Source organism: Pan paniscus, chromosome X (genome assembly GCF_029289425.2).
Source record: "Pan paniscus chromosome X, NHGRI_mPanPan1-v2.0_pri, whole genome shotgun sequence".
NCBI lineage: Eukaryota > Metazoa > Chordata > Mammalia > Primates > Hominidae > Pan > Pan paniscus.
This window is the reverse complement of record NC_073272.2, coordinates 74199884-74220582: the sequence shown is the minus strand read 5'-3', so window position 1 is coordinate 74220582 and position 20699 is coordinate 74199884. Positions and strand designations below refer to the sequence as shown.

Below are 20699 nucleotides of genomic sequence, written 5' to 3'. Positions count from 1 at the left end.
GTGGGCCAAGTCTTTGGCAGAAAGCAGCCCCACTGGGCTGACCCACTGTGTGGAGGAGGAGGCCCCGTAGGGCCCTCCCGGGTTGGAGGTTGCAGAGGAGGGCGGAGGAGGATTGCTGCCCCGGGCGGGAGCGCTTCCTGGCGGCCGAACCCGCCCTCAGTCTCCGCATCCTGGCGGGCCTCGAGTCTGGGCTCCTGTAGGTCTTTCGCTAGCAGCCGCCTGATCCCGCTCTTGGGACGCTAGGGACGAGGCCGGTCGGGAGAGAATAGGGCGCCGATTGTAAAAGATCCTCGACAGGCCCAGCCCGGATCACCTCGAGGGCTCCGGACCGAGCGCTGGGGGTGGGGCGCCGTCGCCGCTACGGCCCCTGGTGTCGGTGGAGCGAGCAGGGAGGTAGAGGGCGGGGGATCGAGGAGGAGCTGAGCTCGGACACGCGGCAGCTGCTGTCTATCTGTCTGGCTTGCTGGCAGTTGGCAGGGCCCGAGGCTAGGTCTTCCCGCCCCCTTTCCCTAGGCGGGAAGGGCGGTTGTCATGGGTGGGCGGATTCCCGTCTGAATAGCAGGGGCAGATGCATTTCCGTGGCGCGGCTCCCGGGTTGTTACCCCTCCCAAATGGGGAAATGGATGGAGACCCGCGGCGGGGGAGGAGCCAACCCCACTCTCCGCGTCCCCGCCCAAGGTGGCCGGAGGCCAGCGGCAGGACCAGGAGCGACCGCCAGGGCCAAATCCATCCCCAGGCAGTCCCAGAGTGTGGAGTGGGCATGGGGACCTGGCGGGAAATAGTGTCGATTAGCACCCCCAGGCCCGGATGCCAGGGCCCAGTCGTGGCGAGGTCAGTGAAGGGTGGGTGTGTGGTGGGAAAGGAGAGTAGAAGTGCAACCTTCTTTTCCCCTCCCCTGGCATTCCAGTGTATTAACATTTGGCAGGTGGGCTCGGCGCGGTCTCTGCGGTGACGAGAGTTGGGGAAAGATGCTCCCAAGTGTAGTCCCCGGTCTCCGCGGGGGGGCCACAGGCTCTGGCAGGAGTGAGGGAACGAGGAGGCCCACGACAGGTGCTGTCTGTCCGCTGCTCTGACACGCCCGGGCGGGAATGCGGCCCGGCCCAGTACTGCTCTCCCCACCCCCTCAGCTGGACGCGGACTCTGACATTTGTTAGTGTGAGCAATCGACTAATTTTATCCGGCTGGGGCTCAGCAGGAAACCAACGCCGAGGCGCGGGTAGTTCTTCCGGGCGACTCTCGCCCCCGGGAGGATAGTCGTGGGGAGAGGAAGAGGGGTTGGGGGTGGGATTCCTGCCGCCTCCATTTCACTGGGGGCGTGGTGGCTCCTGCTCTGCCTCAGAGAGGACCGAATTTTGGCGCTAAGGTCGGTACTCTTTGGGTACTGGCGCCCAGAGAAGAAAAGGGTATCTTGGAAGTTAGGTAGTACAAACTCTTTGTGTTCTTCTGGTTTTTTTCTACTTATGTTCCTTTCATTCCTGAAGTTCCCGGATTCTAGCAGAGTGTCTGACACGCAGCAGGTCTCTAGTAAAGACTGCTTAAATGACTTGAAAACCAGGCATAGAACTTTGCGCTTGGTGACCGCTAGAGAGAGCTGAAAGGCAGGAATCAAAGGGGCTTTGAAGCATAGCCTCCTGAACCCCTGCAGGATTTGGGTATCTAATCCCTTTCCTTGTGCCTCTGCAGTCTCTGCTGCATTTCAGCTTATTAGAATTTCTGAACTTGCTTCAAGGGCTCTTATTCTACCCGTCACCCACCCTATCTAGGCGCCAGCTATGAGACACTAGGGATTTGTAATCCTTGTCAGCTGGCCTGCACTGCTACTGTGGAGAAGTGGCAGGGAGCTGCTGGCCGCCTTTTCAGACATGAAAAGACCCTAGAGGAGAGCATATGCTCGTAAAAATTATGGGATTCCACAGCTTTGAAATCTAATAATCCTGGGTGATCAAACACAGACTGGACCCTTGGGGCTGCTGGGGAAGGGGCTAGGGGAGCGGGGCAGACCTTAGGTGGGAGAGCCTGGGGCCCTGCAATGGGACAGAGTAATTAGCCTCAGTGGGAGGAGATGAGGAAGCCAGCCTGAGGGTGTCTACACTGAGTCTGAGGAGAAACAATAGCCAAGAGCTGGGTGGTAAACCACCTTCTTCCAACTGGAAACCAGTCACTTCTCTTTGCCCCTGCCCTGCCCAGTATGTGGCCATTTGGAGATGGATTTTTTTTGTACCTCTTGAGTTGCTGGGGGTGGAGGGACAGTAGGTGAAACCAGGTCTCCAAGCCAAGATTGCATGGTCTGGAGTGACTGGGAGACAGAATACCAAAAGTATGTGTCAGTTGCGGGTGAGAGTAATCATGAAGACATGGGGTATGCTAAAAGTTAAACTTTGCTAAACTTTCATTTTTGCTCAGAGCTGGTCCTGCTGACACACTTATGGAAATGGGTTTGGTACACAGTTGTTGAATGAAGTGGGCAAGTCATTTATCCCTCCTAGGGCCAGTTTCTTCATCTGTAAAACCAGGGGTGTAAACTGTACTGGAAGTCAATGACATGAGTTCAAGTCTCATCTTGCTCTGTCACTGATGAACTGTGTGAACCTACTGCAGTCTCTTCCTACCTCTAGGCCTCAGTCTCTCCACTTAAATTCAATGCACAGGATGGACAAGGGAGACTCTAAGGTTACTCTCAGCTTTGTCATTCTTATAGGTCTGTCTCCTGCATCATCCTTAATTCCAGGCTCTGTCACTGCCAGGCTGTGTCAGCCAGCCATGTAAGTCCCTTTAGGTTCCCCATCAATAACATAAGGGAGAGGGAAGGAGAGCTGAATTGGATTATTGTTAATGCCAGTTTTCAATATGGCACATTTGTAGCAAGGCTGTGGCCTTGGTGGGGCCTCCATTCCAACTCAGCAAGTAACCACATTCTCATTTTGTGAAGTAACCACTTTTCCACTTCAGAGCTTGTTTAAAAATCCAATCTCAAATAGTCAACCAACTCCAAACCCCTATATAGCTCTTTTTCTAATGTCTGCTCTCACAGAGAGCATAGAACCTGGCAGAAATTTGATTTGAAATGAGACTTCAGCTCTGAAGTCAAACTTTCTGCTATTAATCAGGTTAAGACTATTTCTTCCTTGTAGGCAACATACATACCCAAACCAAATTTTTAGATCTGTTTATTTTGTTCCAAACTCCTTGAGGATTTAAATGTCCCATGTCTTGAGCTCTGAAATTTTGTTCGTTCTAGATTTAACTGTGGTGCATAAGAGGCTGCATCCTACTCTAAATATTAATACTGTGCTGCTTTTGCCAATCAACATTCTCTCCAAAAGCACACAAGCTCACATGTGCACAACCACATGTGTGGAAGAAGTAAATTGATATCCCACCATATTATGTGACATCTGAATGGGCAGATTTGGGACCTATGAATGTCTTCCCTTCATCTGGAGAGAAGTGGGCGACTGCCTGATTCTTAAGAGCCATCTGCATCTTAAGCAACAAAAGAGGTCCTACAGAACCACCCTCTGGTGACTTGGTGAGAGTGAGGTGGGGAGAAATGGAAGCAGGGGCATTGTTGCTCCAGTATTTTCAGTGGTCTCTCCTGGGAGTTACAGGGCTCCTAGGGCCCAGATTCTCCTGTTCCACTACTGTTAGAACTGACAGGATAGTAACTAGGCCCTTTCTAGGGCCCCTTTCTACCCACAGAGCTAAGAACCAGTGGGTTTTCCTTTGGGGAGTTGATAAGAGCTGGACTGGGACCAGCGGAGGGGGCTCAGGACTTTGGCCTTGAATGAAATCATTGGAGGCCAACCATGCCCCAGCTGCCTGTTTGTAACGGAAAATCATGAGTGGGAACTATTGTCTTCTTTGGAGCCCCTCAGGACAACCTCATCCTCCTGGCCCGGGGATGACCCTGCCTTAAGGTGGCAAGTTACTGTTGGCTCCAAGTGACAGCCAGGATTGCCTGGCAAAAAGATGATGAAAGGGTGGGTGACAGGAACACAATAGACAAAGGCTCAGAGAGGAGAAAAAGAGACACAAAGAGGCAGAGTGAGGAGAGAGGCTGAGCTCCTAATGAGGTGAGCTGTGCTAACTGAACACAGCCTGGCAGTGCCCTCTGCCCCTAGCCAGGGGCACTGGGAATGTTCTTCAGTAAGACTGTTGCCAGAGCCTGGGCATAAGGAAGCATCAGTCACCTACTTCAGAGGGATCAAAGTGGTTCAGAGTCTACCTTTCATGGCACCTTTAATGCCCTCTAAGCAAAGTGGCCTAGGATGCCCAGCATGGGAGACACATTGGGTGGTAAAGGCTGGGATGGCTTCCCCTTCCCAAAAGAAATTTTCCAACCCTATGTGCAATTGCTGCCTGTACCTTTTTGGGATCCAGGCTGGGAATTGATTTTTTTTTTCTTAAATAGTCTCCTTCCTGGCCTGGCCCAGGTAGAAATATAGACCTGTCATGAAAACTGAGAGATGGGGCTCACCATATCAATAACTACTGCCCCTCCTCCCACCATGGCCGCTCGTGTCATCAGTCCTCCTCTACCTGCTGAGATGAAAGGAGTTTCTTCACATTTTGCCATGTGTATACAAGAATGGGGTGCTGGGAGGGCCTTGAGGTTAATGCCTTGGACTGTAAGATTTGTAAAAATCAGTGACTGGAACATGGAACACTGTGGTGTTTAAGGTTTCTTCCCTATGTGATATTCTACTCTTCCAGTCTAGGATTATATAGCTTGAGCGAAAAAGTGAGATGTGGCTCAGCCTGAGATGAGTGGGACTGATGCTAGTGTTAGGAGTGGACTGGGACAAGGTGAGGCTGATTGGCCCAAGTTCCGGGTCCCTCCTTTCTTCAAGCACCCATGTGTCTATGACAGTCACACAAAGAAATAGAGGGGAAAGAGTATGGAGAGAAGTCAGTAGAGGAAAAAAAGAAGGAAGGGAAGAGGGGAGCAGACTGTTAACCAACCATACAATAAGGGCACTGCTTGTACCCAGTTCTTGGGAAGCCACAGCCATCAGCAACTCTAAGACTAACCAAGGCTACTTGTCTCATTTTGCCTCCCTGCCCCTCCACCCAGTGGCTCCCAAATATGGATGGCAATGACCTCCTCAGCAAACAGAGATTTGGGCCTACCCTATTAGGCTCCTGGGGACACAGTAGCACCTTTGGCAGTTGATTATAGTGGGTGACTAACAAGCTGGGTCCAGGAGGTCCCATCCTCCTCCTCCCCCAGAGCTTAGAAAGTATATGGAGAGGTTCCAAAGGCCAGGGGGTGATCCCAAGCTTTCCCAGATCCTGGGAGGAGAAAGGCCCTGGAAAATTTAAAAGCATTCTGGGGACAATTTAGTTAATGAGTTTGGAACACCTGGAGCTTTGACTCCAAGGAGATTGTCAGGTGGCTGAAATGCTGTGTGCGCAGGTCTGGGAACAAGTGTGCTGGTGGCAAAAATGTAAATGCTGAGCAGGGTGGGATGAAGGGGAAGAGCTGGGAAAGGGCACACAATGGCAAGAAAGGCATTAGATTGGTTCCTCAGGGTTGGGGGAGCCCGGCAGTAGCTCCCCATTGGGGTCTGGGTCAGGGGCCAACATCTTATCCTTGCTGGAATCTCTCTGCTCTTTCTTGAACATCCTTTGATGCATCAGAGGGACGAAGAAGAGGATTACAGCCCCGATGATGGGGGGCACACCGGCAAAGTAGAAGGCCACATGGTAGTCCCCAAAACAGTTGCGGAGTAGGCCTGAAACAGTCAAGAGAGACAAGTCAAGCTCAGCTTTGCCCTACTGTCCAAAGGTACTCTCAGCCCCTTCTAGGGGCCATCACAGTGCCTATCCAGATAATCTTGGCGTGTATTGCCTTAACTCAGGAGCTCCCTCAACTTCAAGGCATTGGGGTTGCAGGCCCTTGAGCGAATGCTCATTATGAAAGAAGCTAATGAAGCTTCTCTTAAAGTTTCTCCATTTATGACTTTCATCAATCTAAGATCTAGTCACACCTAGTTACGGAGTTAGGAGGAAACCTAGTTTAAAAGAACTCCACAGAAGATGGCCAAGTGTTGTCTTGGTCCACAGTGATATTTCCCAGCCTCCTACCCCCGCCCCCTGCCCCCACAAATGGTTCCTGTGGTACATTTCAGATGAGTTTTAATTTTCCTTTTCTCTGAAGTGACCCTTCTCTGAAGTTCCATTTGTCCTAGCAAGAGGCTATACGTGTTCCTTTCAGTTACATATATGGTTGTCCCCTCTGGGTTTCTCCAAGCTGCCAAACCAAGGATATGTTTGACATGGGATGCAAGGCCTTCCCTACTCACTTCCAGAAGCTAATATGTGGTACCTCATAGTACCTCAGAGCCCAGAAACAGTATTCAGAAAAGGCAAAAAGGCCCTTGGCCTTTTGCTTACTCAGGAGTTAAGCAAATTGGAAAGAAATGTGGATTCTGGGGCACTGTTTGGATCAGGGGGTGAGTAGAGGCCCCCTTCCCCCAATGGGTAGTGTGGCTGTTGCCCAGAAGCCTGAGTGAAAGCTTTTGCCACTGTCACACAGTGCCCTCATATCACCTTGCACATAATTTGTGTTCGAAGAATATTTGTTGAATTAACTCATTTGACCAGCCTAGGAGAAGCTAATGTGTGAATCAATGTTTACAATAAATCCTACAGAAAAGAAATGGAGTTGCCAGGTGTGGTGGCTCACGCCTGTAATCCCAGCACTTTGGGAGGCTGAGGCAGATGGATCACGAAGTCAGGAGATCGAGACCATCCTGACTAACACAGTGAAACCCCGTCTCTACTAAAAATACAAAAAATTAGCTGGGTGTGGTGGCACGCACCTGTACTCCCAGCTACTCGGGAGACTGAGGCAGGAGAATCGTTTGAACCCAGCAGGCAGAGGTTGCAATGAGCTGAGATAGCCAAGATTGCACCACTGCACTCCAGCCTGGCGACAGAGCAAGACTCTGTCTCAAAAAAAAAAAAAAAAAAAGAGAGAAAAGAAAAGAAATTGGAGTTCTCTTGTCATTGGTTTTCTGTTCCTCGTTCCCTGGGATACCAACAGTGCCCTTCTGGGAAAATGGAGGGAGAAAACCAGGAGTGATGAAAGATGGCAAGTCAACACTTTTCCTGCTGAAGGTGAGCCTCACTGGCTTAATTCTGGGGTATTACTTTAATCAAATATCTTCTACAGGCTCAGTTCAGAAGCCAGCAGAGGAGGAGGAGGATGTCCCTAGGTTTTAATAAAACCAGAGCCTGCTTTCTCTTCTCTTCCTACCCAACTACCTTGCAAATAATCACTTGCCTGTGGAGAGAGTGAGAGGATACTAGATCAGTGGAACTGTCGGAAAGCCAAACTCATTTTTCTCTCCACCCCGCTGGAAGGATCCATGCTGTCTGAAATAAAATCCTATTGAAACAGATATACCGCCATGGAAAATCCATCCCGCAGAATGGATCCATGTGTGTGTACTGTGTTTAATCTCTTCCACCAGTAGTGATAAGGGGTTTCACGCACTCTGACAAAGCTGCTTAAATAGACGATAAGAGGAAAAGGGGCCTCAAAGAGAGATGCTCAGGAGTGCCAGTACCCAGGGAAAACAGGACTCCCTGATTCATGCCCTCCCTGGAATATCAGCCTCACCTGCAATGGGGGGCCCAGCAATCATTGGCAGGGCCATCATGCCCAGGAGGTAGCCAATGGCCTGTGAGGCCTGCATTGGGCCCACCAGCTCAAATGCAATGGGGGCCATGATGGTGATGAAGAAGCCATCGCAAAGGCCCAGGAAAAGACAGACGACGATAAGGCCCCCGAAGTCCCGGCACAGGGGAATCATCATGGACATCAGGCCCAGGAGCAGGAAGGAAAGGACCTGGAGAAACAAGGGCCTGAGGTCAGGTTGTGCTGGCCAGCCAAGACCACATAGCATCACATCTCCTTTCTCAAGTCTTCATTTCTACCATCTATAGAATGGGGTGGTGGGAGGGGGAAGGTGTCAACAGAGAGAGCAGTTGGGCTGAATGGTTAGGCCCTTTCAAAGTCTTGCACTGAGGGATTCAAAGTCCAAGAAAGCCCCTACTTAACTGTGATTCTGTTGGGATTAAAAAAAGAAAGTTGGGGGATACTTGGCCCCTGGCCTCAAGAAGTTTGTCTTGCACTAGACCCTAAGATAAAAGGAATTGTTGTTTCTGCTTTCTGAGCCTGTATTTGGCTTCCCCAGGGATCAGGGTCTGGGATCAGGCCATACTGGTGTTCTCAGATCCAAGTAAAATATGGAAAGAGGGAAGGGAGGACATGAGGATGGCTTGCATGATCAGATGGGGTTGTAAGTGGAAGGCACAGCTTCTTGAAATGGGGAAGGAGCCAGAGCCCATTTTTGTGGGGGCTGATTTTATAAAATACCTTGGCATAAAGGAAACCATTGGGACATTCACCCAGGTTCCTATGCTTTAGGACATGGACTGCACTGCCTATCTCAGACATCTCAGATACATGGCTCTGGGGGCCTCTGGGCTTGGCTGGACACCCTGAGAAGGCAACAGAGGAGCCTTCCAGGGGAACCAAGCCGCTGGGAAGGTGTATGTCTAGGGAGAATGAAGCCAACCCAGGAACACTGACTAGCCACTGGGCTTTCTCTGGGCTAAGCAAAATGACTCCAAAACGAAGAAACTGCCTTTCCAGAGGTTGTTTTTTTTTTTCCTTCTCCACAGAGAAAAGGGCTGCTGCAAACACAGCTGGTCTTCATTTGCAACCTGTGTTGGCCAGCTAGACTGAAGACCTGGGCTTCAGGCAGAGAAAGGAACCCTGCCCCCATCCCGCTGCTGCCAACCCCCTGCAGCCAGTAGAGCCAGGTCAGAGCCAGGTCATCCCAGGGTCAGGGCTAAGATCTGATCTCTCTATCAAGGCCTTAATAGGCCCAAGGATTTTCCAGTAGTTCACACAAGCAAGCCAACTTAGCCAAGAACACATGGAAGGAGTGGGGGTCAAGGTTACTTGGTGCCCTAAAGATTTTCTATGTTGTTGCTGGCAGTGAGTTTTTTAGGTTGATCAGTTGATTTTTGGAGAGGATAATGCCATCTGAGGACATCTTTTTGTTGGGAGACTTTGAACTTTGCCCAGGCAGTTTTGAGGTAGCTAGGCAGAAGCTAGGAATAAGAACCCCGGTACCTGAGCTTCTCCTCTAAGAGATTCACACACAACTATAGGATAAAACCAGACACACCTATCAACAAAGCCCATTATGGAAATTAAAAGTTAATACCATTATATAACACAAAGGACCCTATTAACTGATTTTAATCAGGTCTAAGTATTACCTATTGTATCTAACTGTCTGTTAAACATCCTCCATGAGGCTTTGCCAAGGTTCAGAAATTTAAAATCTCTCTTGGACATGAGAAACAGGCCTCAAGATTCAGAAATTTAAAATCCCTCTTGGACATGAGAAACAGGCCTCAAGAATTGGCACAAAGTGAGGCTGTCCTGCAGCCTGTCGCTATTTCCTTTCCAGCAGACTGTCCAGGGGCTTGATGCCAGAGATATGTGCTTGTCTTTACCAACAGTAGGAGCCACAGAGTCTAGTGGATAGCTCTTCAGAACCTGAAGGTGTGTACACTCGTTTCCTCCCCTAGGCCTGTACTCCTGCATTACATGCAGGGAGAAAGGGGGGCAAATTCCTGTGATGGAGTATCTTAACAAACTCAAGAGAAAGAAGTTCATCCATTGTCTTGTGCTCTTGGCCCAAGACACTCAATTTGTAAAATGAGGAAGTTCAACTACTAGTTGATGAAGATATGTTTCAGCTATAGTGTTCTAAGATTATTTTATATTATTCTAAGTGGTAAAACTCGGTGAAGTAAGAGTAAGGAAAAGGGGCAGGAGCAGTGGGTGGGTGGTCAGCAGAGGCACTGGGTCCTAAGCCTATCTTGGCCTCTAACTGGCTAACACCTCCCTGTCCCTTGGACTCCCACTGTATAACAGAAAGCAAAAGCTGCTCAGGCTCTACCTTTCTCCTAGGGACTGTAGTAAGAATCACATGAGTTATACGACTAGGCAGGGGCTGCTGCCTCTTCTCAAGATAAAGCCCTGGCCCAATGCCAGATTACCCTGATTTCCAGAACCCTTTGGCATCTTGGAGCTGCTAATACTGGCAGGGAAGACTCACAGGGGTGTCATGTGGGTGAGGCTGGGAAAGCCACACATATTCCTATGCAAATAGCCACCCAGATAAAGCACTTGCTGATATTTGCACAGGAATTCAAAATCTCAATTGGTTTATCTCAATCACAAGATTATCTCTTGGTTTGACCTTGGTCAAGTCACTTATCATCTCTGAGACTTGGCTCTGCCATCACTTAGGGCAAGGTAGAATATGAGAAGTGTGTTGCATAGGAGTTCAGCTCTGCTACTACTGTCTGTGTGAGCCTTTCCCTCTGTTTCTCCACCACTGTAATGAGGTTGGATTGGATGGACCTTAAAAGCAACCCTGCCTCTGACAAAGCAGATTTACCAACTCTTGTAATCTAACACCAAAAAAGTTAAGGAAAAGTTAATCATATTTCCATCCAAGATATTTGAGGGTACTTAGGAGGGCACTTGGGGCTATCAGAGACAGAGAAATCACCACTGTAAGTGTAGCCAGGGCCCCTTGCATGTGCTTTTAGGGCTTTCCCAGGAGATAAATGAGTCAGAACTCAATCACCTTCCTGATGGATTACTTGTGACTACTTGATTTTGGGGGCTATCTTTGCCCCGTCACAGGGTTCTGCACTTGGGTACCACTTCATAAACCCACCTGCAGGATCATAAGTCAGGTAAGAAAGGCAATACTGCTGCCAGGTAGATAAAGACTGACAGCCTGAACAGTGGCCTGTATTCAGACCAGACCAGAGCCTAGTTCACACAGAAAATAGTCTTGGAGCATGGAGAGCCATTATTAATAAAATCTTCCTTTACACGTGTTCTAATAGGTTCCATATACACTGCTCTCACAGAATCCTCACTCAATCTTGGTAAAAGAGGCAGAACAATGATGATTTTCTTTGTTTAAAAGCAGGTGAAATGGAGGCTCAGAGAATTTGATTGACTTTCCCATGCTACACAACAAGCTACCATTCTATCCCAAAGGCTGTGGATAACCTTGCATTTGTGGCAGGCTGTTTCTCCCCACAGTGGACAAGTGGTCACACTCACCTGCAAGTAGATCTTCTTAAGTCCAGGGATGGAGTCACTGATGTGGCCTGACACAAGACGCCCAAGGCCTGAGGTAGCCCCAATACACACCAAGAGCACCCAGGTCTCCTTGATTTCTGAGAACTCCTCTTCCACATACTTCATCTGAAAAGCATAGCACAAGGATCCCCAGAAACAGGAGGAGAAAGAGGAGCTGACTGGTTAACTGTAGACATATCCAGAATCCCCTACTGCTTACTTTCCTGGAGCAGGACAGAAACCCCCTCTCCTGTAGCCCTACCTCCATGACAGGCTCTCTGGCTGCTTATCCCTTGGCTGTCTGGATTCTGGACTTCTGAGCAACAGCTAAGGAGGGTGGGTACCTCCACGCCCCTTCTAAGCCCCAGCAAGACAGAAAATAGCCTAAATGATTGAGAAAATCCAAGGGTTTCTCTACAATCTCCCCATTCCCTTACCCCAAACTGACAGCCTAGGGCAACATCAAATCACCAGGGGAGAAGAATCCAGCAACTTCCAGGCAACTCTTCCAAAGTGTGTTTTAGGAAACATGAAGCCTGTGGAGGATAACAGCTGGACTACAACCAACAGTTCTGTAGTTGCATAAGTTTGGTGGATGGTGAGTTAAACAAAGCTGAATGGGTTTCTTTCCTACAAATTTTTTTAGTCCCTTTAAGAGATTACTACACATTATAAAGCTAGAGAGATCCAGTATATGTTACTTCCTAAACAAAATCATTTGACCACAAAGACCAGCATTCCACAGTATCCTGTCTTGGGTCACCCGGGCCAGTCTCCTGCATCCTGGCAATGCGTATCTCTTCAAAATCTATCTAAATTTTTACTGTGGGAGAAGCCATGGTCCATGGGCTTCCCTCTGTGGAATTGCCCCCATTTTCCACTAAGGTCTTCCCTCAACCTCTCTCTTTTTCCCTCTCTGGATCTCTCCAACCAATATTTTGTTTCTTTTCCCAAAGGTCCCAGCTCTGCCCTTTCAATGTCTCCCACCCCCACCCTCTGGAATCTAGGCAGGTTGAGGGTAGCTTCTTGGGGCCAGGTGGGGTGGGCCCACTCTGGTATTCCTCACCAGGTGTACATAGGGAACAAAGTAGCCAAGGGCAGCAGCAGCAATTCCGAAGGCCCAGATGCGGTAAGTGCGTTGGCGGAACACTCGCATGTTGAAGTACTTCCTGAGCTGAGCCAGAAAGCGCTGGTGCAGGGTGCGGACACCTCTCTTGCTTGGGGTGTCCTGGGAGCTGGGCAGGAGGGGCCGGTAGGTGAGTGAAAGCAGCATAAGAACAAACATGAAGGTACTCAGCACCTGGAAGGTTTGGGCCAGCTTGATCTTATCCCCCAGCATTCTGATGAGGAAGGGGAAGGACATGGAGAAAATGCTACTCCCAGCAGACACCACACCATTGGCCAGACCCAGGCGGCGTTGAAAGTAGTGGCCCAGGATGACGAGGGATGGCTGAAAGGCGAAGGAACAGCCACAACCAAAGAGAATCCCGTAGGTGAAGTAGCGCAGGCTTAGGGAGCTGTGGGAGAAATACCAAGAGCTGTCCTCAGCAGCCTGACCAGCAATCTACCTGCCCTCCCCTGTCAGCTTCCTGAGACTTCCATTCCTCCGCCCTTAACCCACAGCCCCACTTGCCACTGACCCTCAGAACAGACAAAGAAGAGGGCCTTCTGATCCCTGTGTTGCAGATGGGGAAGCAGAGGCTCAGCAAGGTAAAATAATTAGCCCAAGGTAACATAACTGGGAATCAGCAAAACTTGGACTTGAATCCAGGTCTGTGTGACTCTAGCATGACTCATAGCACCCCATCAAAGAGGACTGTTCAAAGGAAAGCCAGAACTAGCCCATGTAAAAGCTGGATGAGGGGCTACAGGGAGTCATTGTCTTAGAGAGACTAGCCTCACCTTACTATTGGTGGTGGCAAAGCTTTTATCCCAGGTAGCAACAAAGGTCTGCAAGAAGTCAAAATCCTGGAAGATTGAAACCTTCCATGGGACTCTTCAGTGTCTTTCTCCATGCTAAGGCCATTAATATTTCAGAGAATGGCTGATGTTCTTCTGAGACATACGCCCTCCCAAACCCTGCCCAAGGTCCACATATCCCAAGTCCCTTTACACTAGGCCCTGGACGATCTCAGCGGGAATCATTAGGTAAGGAGTCTCTTTAACTTTTAGAGTCCTGCCTTTGTTTCTGGATATGGTATAGATTTGTTCCCTAGAGTAGCCTGGCTCCTTGACAGGAAGTGGAGCCTCAAAGAATTTGTGGGCCTGGCCAAGTAAGACAGGTCCTGGCTTAAAACTCATAGGCCCTGCTGTGGCCATAAGCCTCTGTAACATAAAGGGTCAGAAGGGGAAAGGCAATAGGAAGGTCAGCTTGGCCAGCCATATGCCCCCAGATAATATTGGCACAACCTAGTAAAGAATTTTGTTTTCTTTTTGATGCCTCAATATATTTTGCAATAGTTCTTATCTGGCCACTAAATTACCTAATACTCTTCTTGGTCAGGCAGTTCTTCTCTGGAGATAGACCCAGTCCTCATACTAAAGAACTGGGCCTAAGCTGCAGAGAAGATATGGTGCATGATTCTAAGATAGCTGTCATCACTATTGCTTTCCATCTGCTGGTATTCACTGGACGTGAGCAAGGATTTGGTTTTGAAAGGGTTGTCTCTGCTTGGAACACATAGCTAAGCCAACGGTTCCTCTTCTGTCAGGTTCCTTTGGGCCTGTGCCCATTAGATTCTAGGTACCCTATGGGATCGGCCTGGCTTGGGGGCCTTATCCAAGGGGCCTTGTGTTAGACCTTCAGGGAAGGGGCCAGTGGGGGAAAAACATAGGATTTGGTTTAGGGTGTCATGTGGTGGATCTACTTCTAGCTGGGCCCCAGGGATGGAGGCCCATTGTTTGGATTTTCCAAAGCCCCACCAGCCCTGCCTGCATCCTGCCCCATTCCATGTCATTCGGAGGAACTCAGGGCCCTGATTGAGACAACAGGAAGGATGATTTGGAGCTCTAGCCATGAGAAGAACCATTTTTCCACTGGATGTGAAGCCATCCAGAAAGTTTCTTGGCTCTGAAGATCCTCTTACAGAAAGAACAAAGCGGGTAGAGAAGAAGGTTAGGGGCTAGAGAACAGAACGCCTACTCCAATGTGCCTACAGTAGCGTGCCAGAAGAAAACACCACATCTGAGCTCCTTCCCCTCCTGTAATTGAGCCCATGTGGATTGGAAGGGAAATGGAATCCATATGTTGCTAATCCGTTTACACTTTGCTCTGCTCAGTCTTAAAAAACAGACCTTTGCTGTATAGTGCTGAGACTGGAGCTGCTTTTGAAGCCTAGCTCCTCCCCACAAGGAGCCAGGCACCAGCTTGCTGGGGGTGAATGAGGCTGACCACCAGAGGGGTTCTGAAAAGGTTTGGAGCTGCTGCCCTGGGAGTGCTGAGTAGTTTCCAGGCAGGACACGGTTTTTCCCTTCTCTGTCCCAGTTGGACAGGACGAAGCCAAGAAATGACTGCAGGCCAAATCCAAGCTCTGCTGTAGGGTAGGCTGGGCAGCTGGAAATGCTCAAGTCATAAAGAAAGCTGGCTTACCTCACAGGGCCCAGTTAAGGCAAAACACAATTATCATTCTCTACTGTGAGTGGAACCTTAGGCCTAGAGAGCCATGACGCTTTTCTGGGTAACTAAGCTCAGAAAGCAAGTCTCTGACAAATTAGCTCTGACCTCATCCCAGACATGTCACCACGGCCATTTCTCATTTCTGTGTTTCCAGGCTGGCATTCCCCTACATCGGCCCAAGCAGATTGGAAGTAGGAGGTACCATAACTTCCAAAGTGTCTTTGGCAGAAAGTCAACAGAGTTCTTTAGGAATTCCATATTCCTCAGGCTGTGGTTAGGGTATTTATTCTCCCTTACCCTACACACATTCTTCTGCAGGGCTGGCAGAAAAGAAAGCAGAAAATGAACCTAGAGCCTGCTTCTCGCCTGATACTGCCAAGTTCTGCCAGTGGAACCAGTGGGACTAGGGTTTCAGTTTAGCCCAGGCCTAGCTGGGTAGCTGGTTTCTGGGTTTGTATCTCAGTAAGGGATATTGCTAATCATCCTTCTGATGCCCATGATGTAAATCATTATCTGTCCCAAATCATCCATATGTCAGCAGCCTGAGCTATCTGGAAAAGAGTCAGAAATGCTAAACATCCTTGGGCTCAGTTGACCTCTTTTTCAGCATAAGATTCCTTTGGGAATCCTGTGCTAGGTGTTCACATGGGCTCACTCGAGAAGCTCAGTCTTGGGATGGAAAGTGAGGTTGTGAGATGTGTGGCACACTGAAGGGGAATCAAATAGCAGAGTTGAAAGAGATGTAAAAAGACCATATGGTCAAATCCCCTCATGTTACAGATATAGAAATTGAGGCACAGAGAGAGCAATGGTACTCATCAATTGTTCCATTGCCATTCAGTGGCCAAAACCGGACTTGGGCCCAGCTCTACGAACTACCAGGCTTAGAGTACTCCTACCACTTTGGAACTCTTAGGTCCTCTCTGGGGATATTCCCTACCAATGTGTCCTGGGGACCCTACCTAGATGAGTTCACTGGATTCTGAATCCAGGGTGCAGGATCTTTGAGGGCCCTACAGGGCCATGGCCACAGGGGATTCTGCAGTGAGAAAAGTAACCCTAGCTAAAGCCCAGAAAAAAACCAACCCTCAGCCTTGGGGAAATAACCACCAACTCTTAGCCTTACCTGGTGAAGGAGCTGGTATGGAGGCCAATGAAAGCAACGGCAGCCCCCGCGGTTGCTGTGATTCGGCAGCCCAAACGGTCAGTGAATATACTCACAATGGGAGAACAGAAGAAGATCATACCCATCGCGAGGGCTCCGACCCATGCTGCAGAGAAAACAAGTGCAAAGACACTTTAGCTTAGTGTAGTGCCTGGTGGTACTGCTGGTATCTCAGCTCTTCTTCTCTGGCCTTTCACAGGGGGCATTGCATTGGTCTGCATTGCCAGCTTGCTAGTCCCTGATGTTCAGAGAGTTTTGCAAGAAGAGACTAGATATAAAACAGGGGATTCTATCACTGCGGTAAGATTTGGACTAGTCAATATTTCAGGCCTTTCCAGGGATGCTAAGCCAGATCTATAGCCTTAGGTTCTAAGCCACTGGCTTCAGGGGCAAAAAACTTTGGGGTTAAGCTTTCAGGAGCTAAGGTCAGGCTTGTCTCCAGCATTAGAAGAACCCTGTGAAGACGATAAGACTAAGGAGTAGAGAAGGCCACAGACAAAAGCCCCCTGGAATTGTACTAGGATACAAGGCAAGTTCATAGGCCACCTAAAGATTTCTAAGGACACTGTGCAAGAGAGTCATGTAACCCTCATGCTGAAATCCGTCATCAGAGCCCATGTTTGGCAAATTCCTGACTTCAAACTCAAGCAGATATTATCCTGTTTCTAAAGGCTCTTAAGTGTCTATAACAATCCTCACTAAGGAGGAAGGAACTTGCCCTTTTATTTAGATTCTTCCAGTCTGTTTCCCTTTGCTCAGCCCTCAGAAGGAAAGTTCAAGCTTTTTTTTTTATTTCGTCTGAAGGCTGTTATCAAGTTTCATCTTGAGCCTCTCTTTTCTCCACCAAATAATCTTAGTTCCCTTAACTTTTCCTCTTAGCTTTAATTTCTAACTGTGAAATTAATTTCAGAACTCTCCTTTGAACACTTCCAGCTCTTCATCATCATCATCAAAGAGCATTAATTGAGTGACACATGAGCTAGGCACTGGGCCAACTTCTGGCTCTCTCCAATTGTGGAGCCCCAATGGGCCAAAGGAGCTCAGTCTGGGGCTAGTCAACTGGCTGTGTCTCTTACCTCAGTGCCAAATAGGTTGCTCAGCTCCCCATTGGGAATCTTTACTTTGTTGGAGCCTTACCCTGAGCCCTCTCTGCCTGGCTTCAAAAGTACTAGCCTGGGACAGCAGGAGACCTTAACTTTTTATCACAATTTCACCTCTTACCTTGCCATTTCATCTCCTATCAGCTGTGAGATCTTGAGAAGTCACACAGCATTTCTCTAATCCTCAGTTTTCTCATCTGTGAAATGGAGATTAAAATTTCTGCTTGTGCCTGCCTCAAACATTTCTTTTTCTTTTTCTTTCTTTCGTTCTGTTTTTTTTTTTTTTTTTTTTTTTTTTGAGACACAGTCTTGCTTTGTCACCCAGGCTGGAATGCAATGGCCCGATCTTGCCTCACTGCAAGCTCCGCCTCCTGGGTTCACACCATTCTCCTGCCTCAGCCTCCTGAGTAGCTGGGACTACAGGTGCCTGCCACCACGCCCGGCTAATTTTTTTGTGTGTTTTTAGTAGAGACGGGGTTTCACTGTGTTAGCCAGGATGGTCTCAATCTCCTGACCTTGTGATCCGCTGATGATCAGGGCCAGGCGTGGTGGCTCACGCCTGTAATCCCAGCACTTTGGGAGGCCAGGGCAGGCAGATCACGAGGTCAGGAGATCGAGACCATCCTGGCTAACACAGTGAAACCCCGTCTCTACTCAAAATACAAAAAATTAGCTGGGTGTGGGGGCGGGCGCCTGTAGTTCCAGCTACTAGCGAGGCTGAGGCAGGAGAATCGCTTGAACCCAAGAGGCGGAGCTTGCAGTGAGCCGAGATCTCACCACTGCGCTCCAGGCTGGGTGACAGAGTGAGACTCCATCTAAAGAAAAAAAAAATCAGATAAAATTATATGTATAAGAGAACTTTGTAAATATCAATAATCACATCATGTTTAAAAATCAATGCAAAATGGATCATAGACTTAATGTAAAACTTAAAACTATAAAACTTCTAGAAGAACATATAGGAGACAAATCTTCCTGGCCTTTGGTTAGGCAAGGATTTTGCAGATATTCACAAATAGTATGATCCATAAAAGAAAAGATTTGATATATTAGACTTGATCAAACTTGAAAACTTCTGCTTTTCAAAAATAGTTATGAAAATGAAAAGGCAAGCCATAGACAGAAAAATTTTGCAGCACACAAAATCTGACAATAGACCAGTATCCACCATACAAGAGTGAGTTGACTCTCACAACTCAATAATAAAGCAAACAATCTAACTTAAAATATGGGCAAAAGAATTGAACAGAGATTACACAATTACACATGTGCACATACATTTATGATATGAATAGTAATTAAGCATATAAAAAGATGCTCAACATCACTAATAAGTTGAGAAACGCATATTAAAACCACAATGAGATAGCCCTTACCAAGAAAGCCTTTTTTCTTTTCTTTTTCTTTTTTTTTTTTCTTGAGACAGAGTTTCACTCTGTCTCCCAGGCTGAAGTGCAGAGGCGCAATCTTGGTTCACTGCCACCTCTGCCTCCCGGGTTCAAGCAATTCTTGTGCCTCAGCCTCCCGGGTAGCTGGGATTACAGGCGCACACCACCATGCCTAATTTTTTGTATTTCTAGTAGAGATGGGGTTTCACCACGATGGCCAGGCTGGTCTCAAACTCCCAGCCTCAAATGATCCACCTGCCTCAGTCTCCCAAAGTGCTGGGATTATAGGCGTGAGCAATGGTGCCCAGCAAAGAAAGGTTTTTACAAAATGATAATACCTAATACTGGGAGGATATGGAGGAACTGGAAATGTAATACGCTGCTGGTGGCAATGCAAAACAGTACTCACTTTGGAAAACAGTTTGGCAGCTTCCTGTGAAGTTAGTCATACATTTACCATGATCCCGAAAACCCACTGCTAGATATTAACTCAAGATGAATGAAAACTTATGTTCACACAAAAACCTGAACCTAGATGATTACACTAGCTTTTTTTTCATAATTGCCCAAATCTGGAAACAACCCAAATGTACTTCAACTGGTGAATGGATAAACAAATGAATACACATTAATACAATGGAATACAACACAGCAATAGACAGGAATGAACTACTGAAACTTGTACAATCTCAAAGGCGTTATGCTAAGTAAACGAAGCCAGACTCAAATTATTCCTTCCACTTACAGGAAATTCGAGAAAAGACAAAACTATGGGGACAGGAAAACAAATCAGTAGGTGGCAGGAGGAGGGATGAGGGAGACAACTGACTACAGAGGGACATGAAGAAACTTTTTGGGGGTAATGAAAATGTTATCAAGTTTCATCTTGAGTCTCTCTTTTCTAAGCTTTATATGTTACATATCTTGATTATGATGGTGGTATTCTTTTGTCAAAATTCATAGAACTGAGCATGTAAAAAAGGGTGAATATTACCATATGTAATTATATCTCAATAAATCTGATGTTATTTTTAAAGGTGGGGAGAAGGCAGGAAAGCAGAAAGTGCCAGTTCAAGATCTCATTTATGATATATGTATCTTTATTCTGGCCAGAGTAAAAAAGTAGCTCAGCTGTATTGTCAAAGAGAAAAAAAATAATTAAATTTAGCAAATCATCTTACTGACATTTTATAACTAGAACTGACCATTATTTGACGCTTCTGAATGTCTATGATATAATGAAAACTGATGATTATTCTTATAAGGAATTTTTTGTACAGTCAAAGAAACTTTAAATTATGTTTGATATAGCTTTTAAAAATTAATCTATTTCGTTTAAAAAAAATTTTAAATTGTGAAATAACTATAGATTCACAGGAAATAGCCAAGATAGTCCAGAGAGGTCCCATGAACTCTTCACCAAGTTTCCCCTTATGTAACTATAGCATGATATCAAAACCAGAAAATTAGGAGTGGCACAATATGTGCATATAGTTCTGTATCATTTTATCATGGGTAGATTCCTGAAACCACCATTGTGATCAAGATACAGAACTATTCCATCACCACAAAGATCTCCTTTGTGTTACAGTCACACTCAGCCCACTCCCCCACCACCCATAACTCCTAGCAATCACAAATTTGAAGAAAGTTATATAAATGGAGTCATACAGTATGTGGCCTTTTGAAATTGACTTTTTTTTACCCAGCATAATTCCCTGGAAATACATATTTGAAGTGAGTTTCTTATAGACAGCATATAGCTGGGTCATGATTTTTTTTCTATCCACTCTGCCAATCTCTGTCTTTGAACTGATATATTTAGATCATTTACATTTGATGTAATCATTGATACATTAGGGCAATTTTATTTTTGTTTCCTGTTTGTTTTCTGTTTTTAGTTTCTCTGTATTCTTTTATCCTGCCTGCCTATGGGTTACTTTAAAAGTTTTTAGAATTCCACTTTATTTATTGTGCTTTAAAGTGTGTTCCTTTGTATACCTTTTTTAGTGGCCACTGAAAAATGTACTCAAAGAAATCACATTATATATATAATGGTATCACATCATATGTATACAACATCATTGGTGTTGACATGTTACTAGTTGGAGAGGAGTGTAGAAACCTAACCTCCCTTATATCTCCTCACCCTCCCTCATTTATAATAAAATTATCTTAAATATTTCCTCTACATCTATTAATAACCACATTAGGCATTATTATAATTTTTCTTCAA

At 47.1% G+C, this 20699-nt stretch overlaps 1 protein-coding gene across 1 annotated transcript in view; it reads right to left on the bottom strand.

The window, feature by feature from the left end:
- Positions 1-3152: 3152 nt before the first annotated feature.
- Positions 3153-20699, bottom strand: part of SLC16A2 (solute carrier family 16 member 2) — a 113609-nt gene continuing 96062 nt past the window's right edge. Inside the window, exons 2-6 of the mRNA XM_003824391.7 lie at positions 15937-16081; positions 12261-12711; positions 11177-11320; positions 7628-7856; positions 3153-5735 (exon numbers count right to left, since the gene is read on the bottom strand). Of these exons, the coding sequence (XP_003824439.2) occupies positions 5515-5735; positions 7628-7856; positions 11177-11320; positions 12261-12711; positions 15937-16081 (1190 nt within the window). The 3' untranslated portion in view covers positions 3153-5514. The remainder of the gene's footprint in view (positions 5736-7627; positions 7857-11176; positions 11321-12260; positions 12712-15936; positions 16082-20699) is intronic.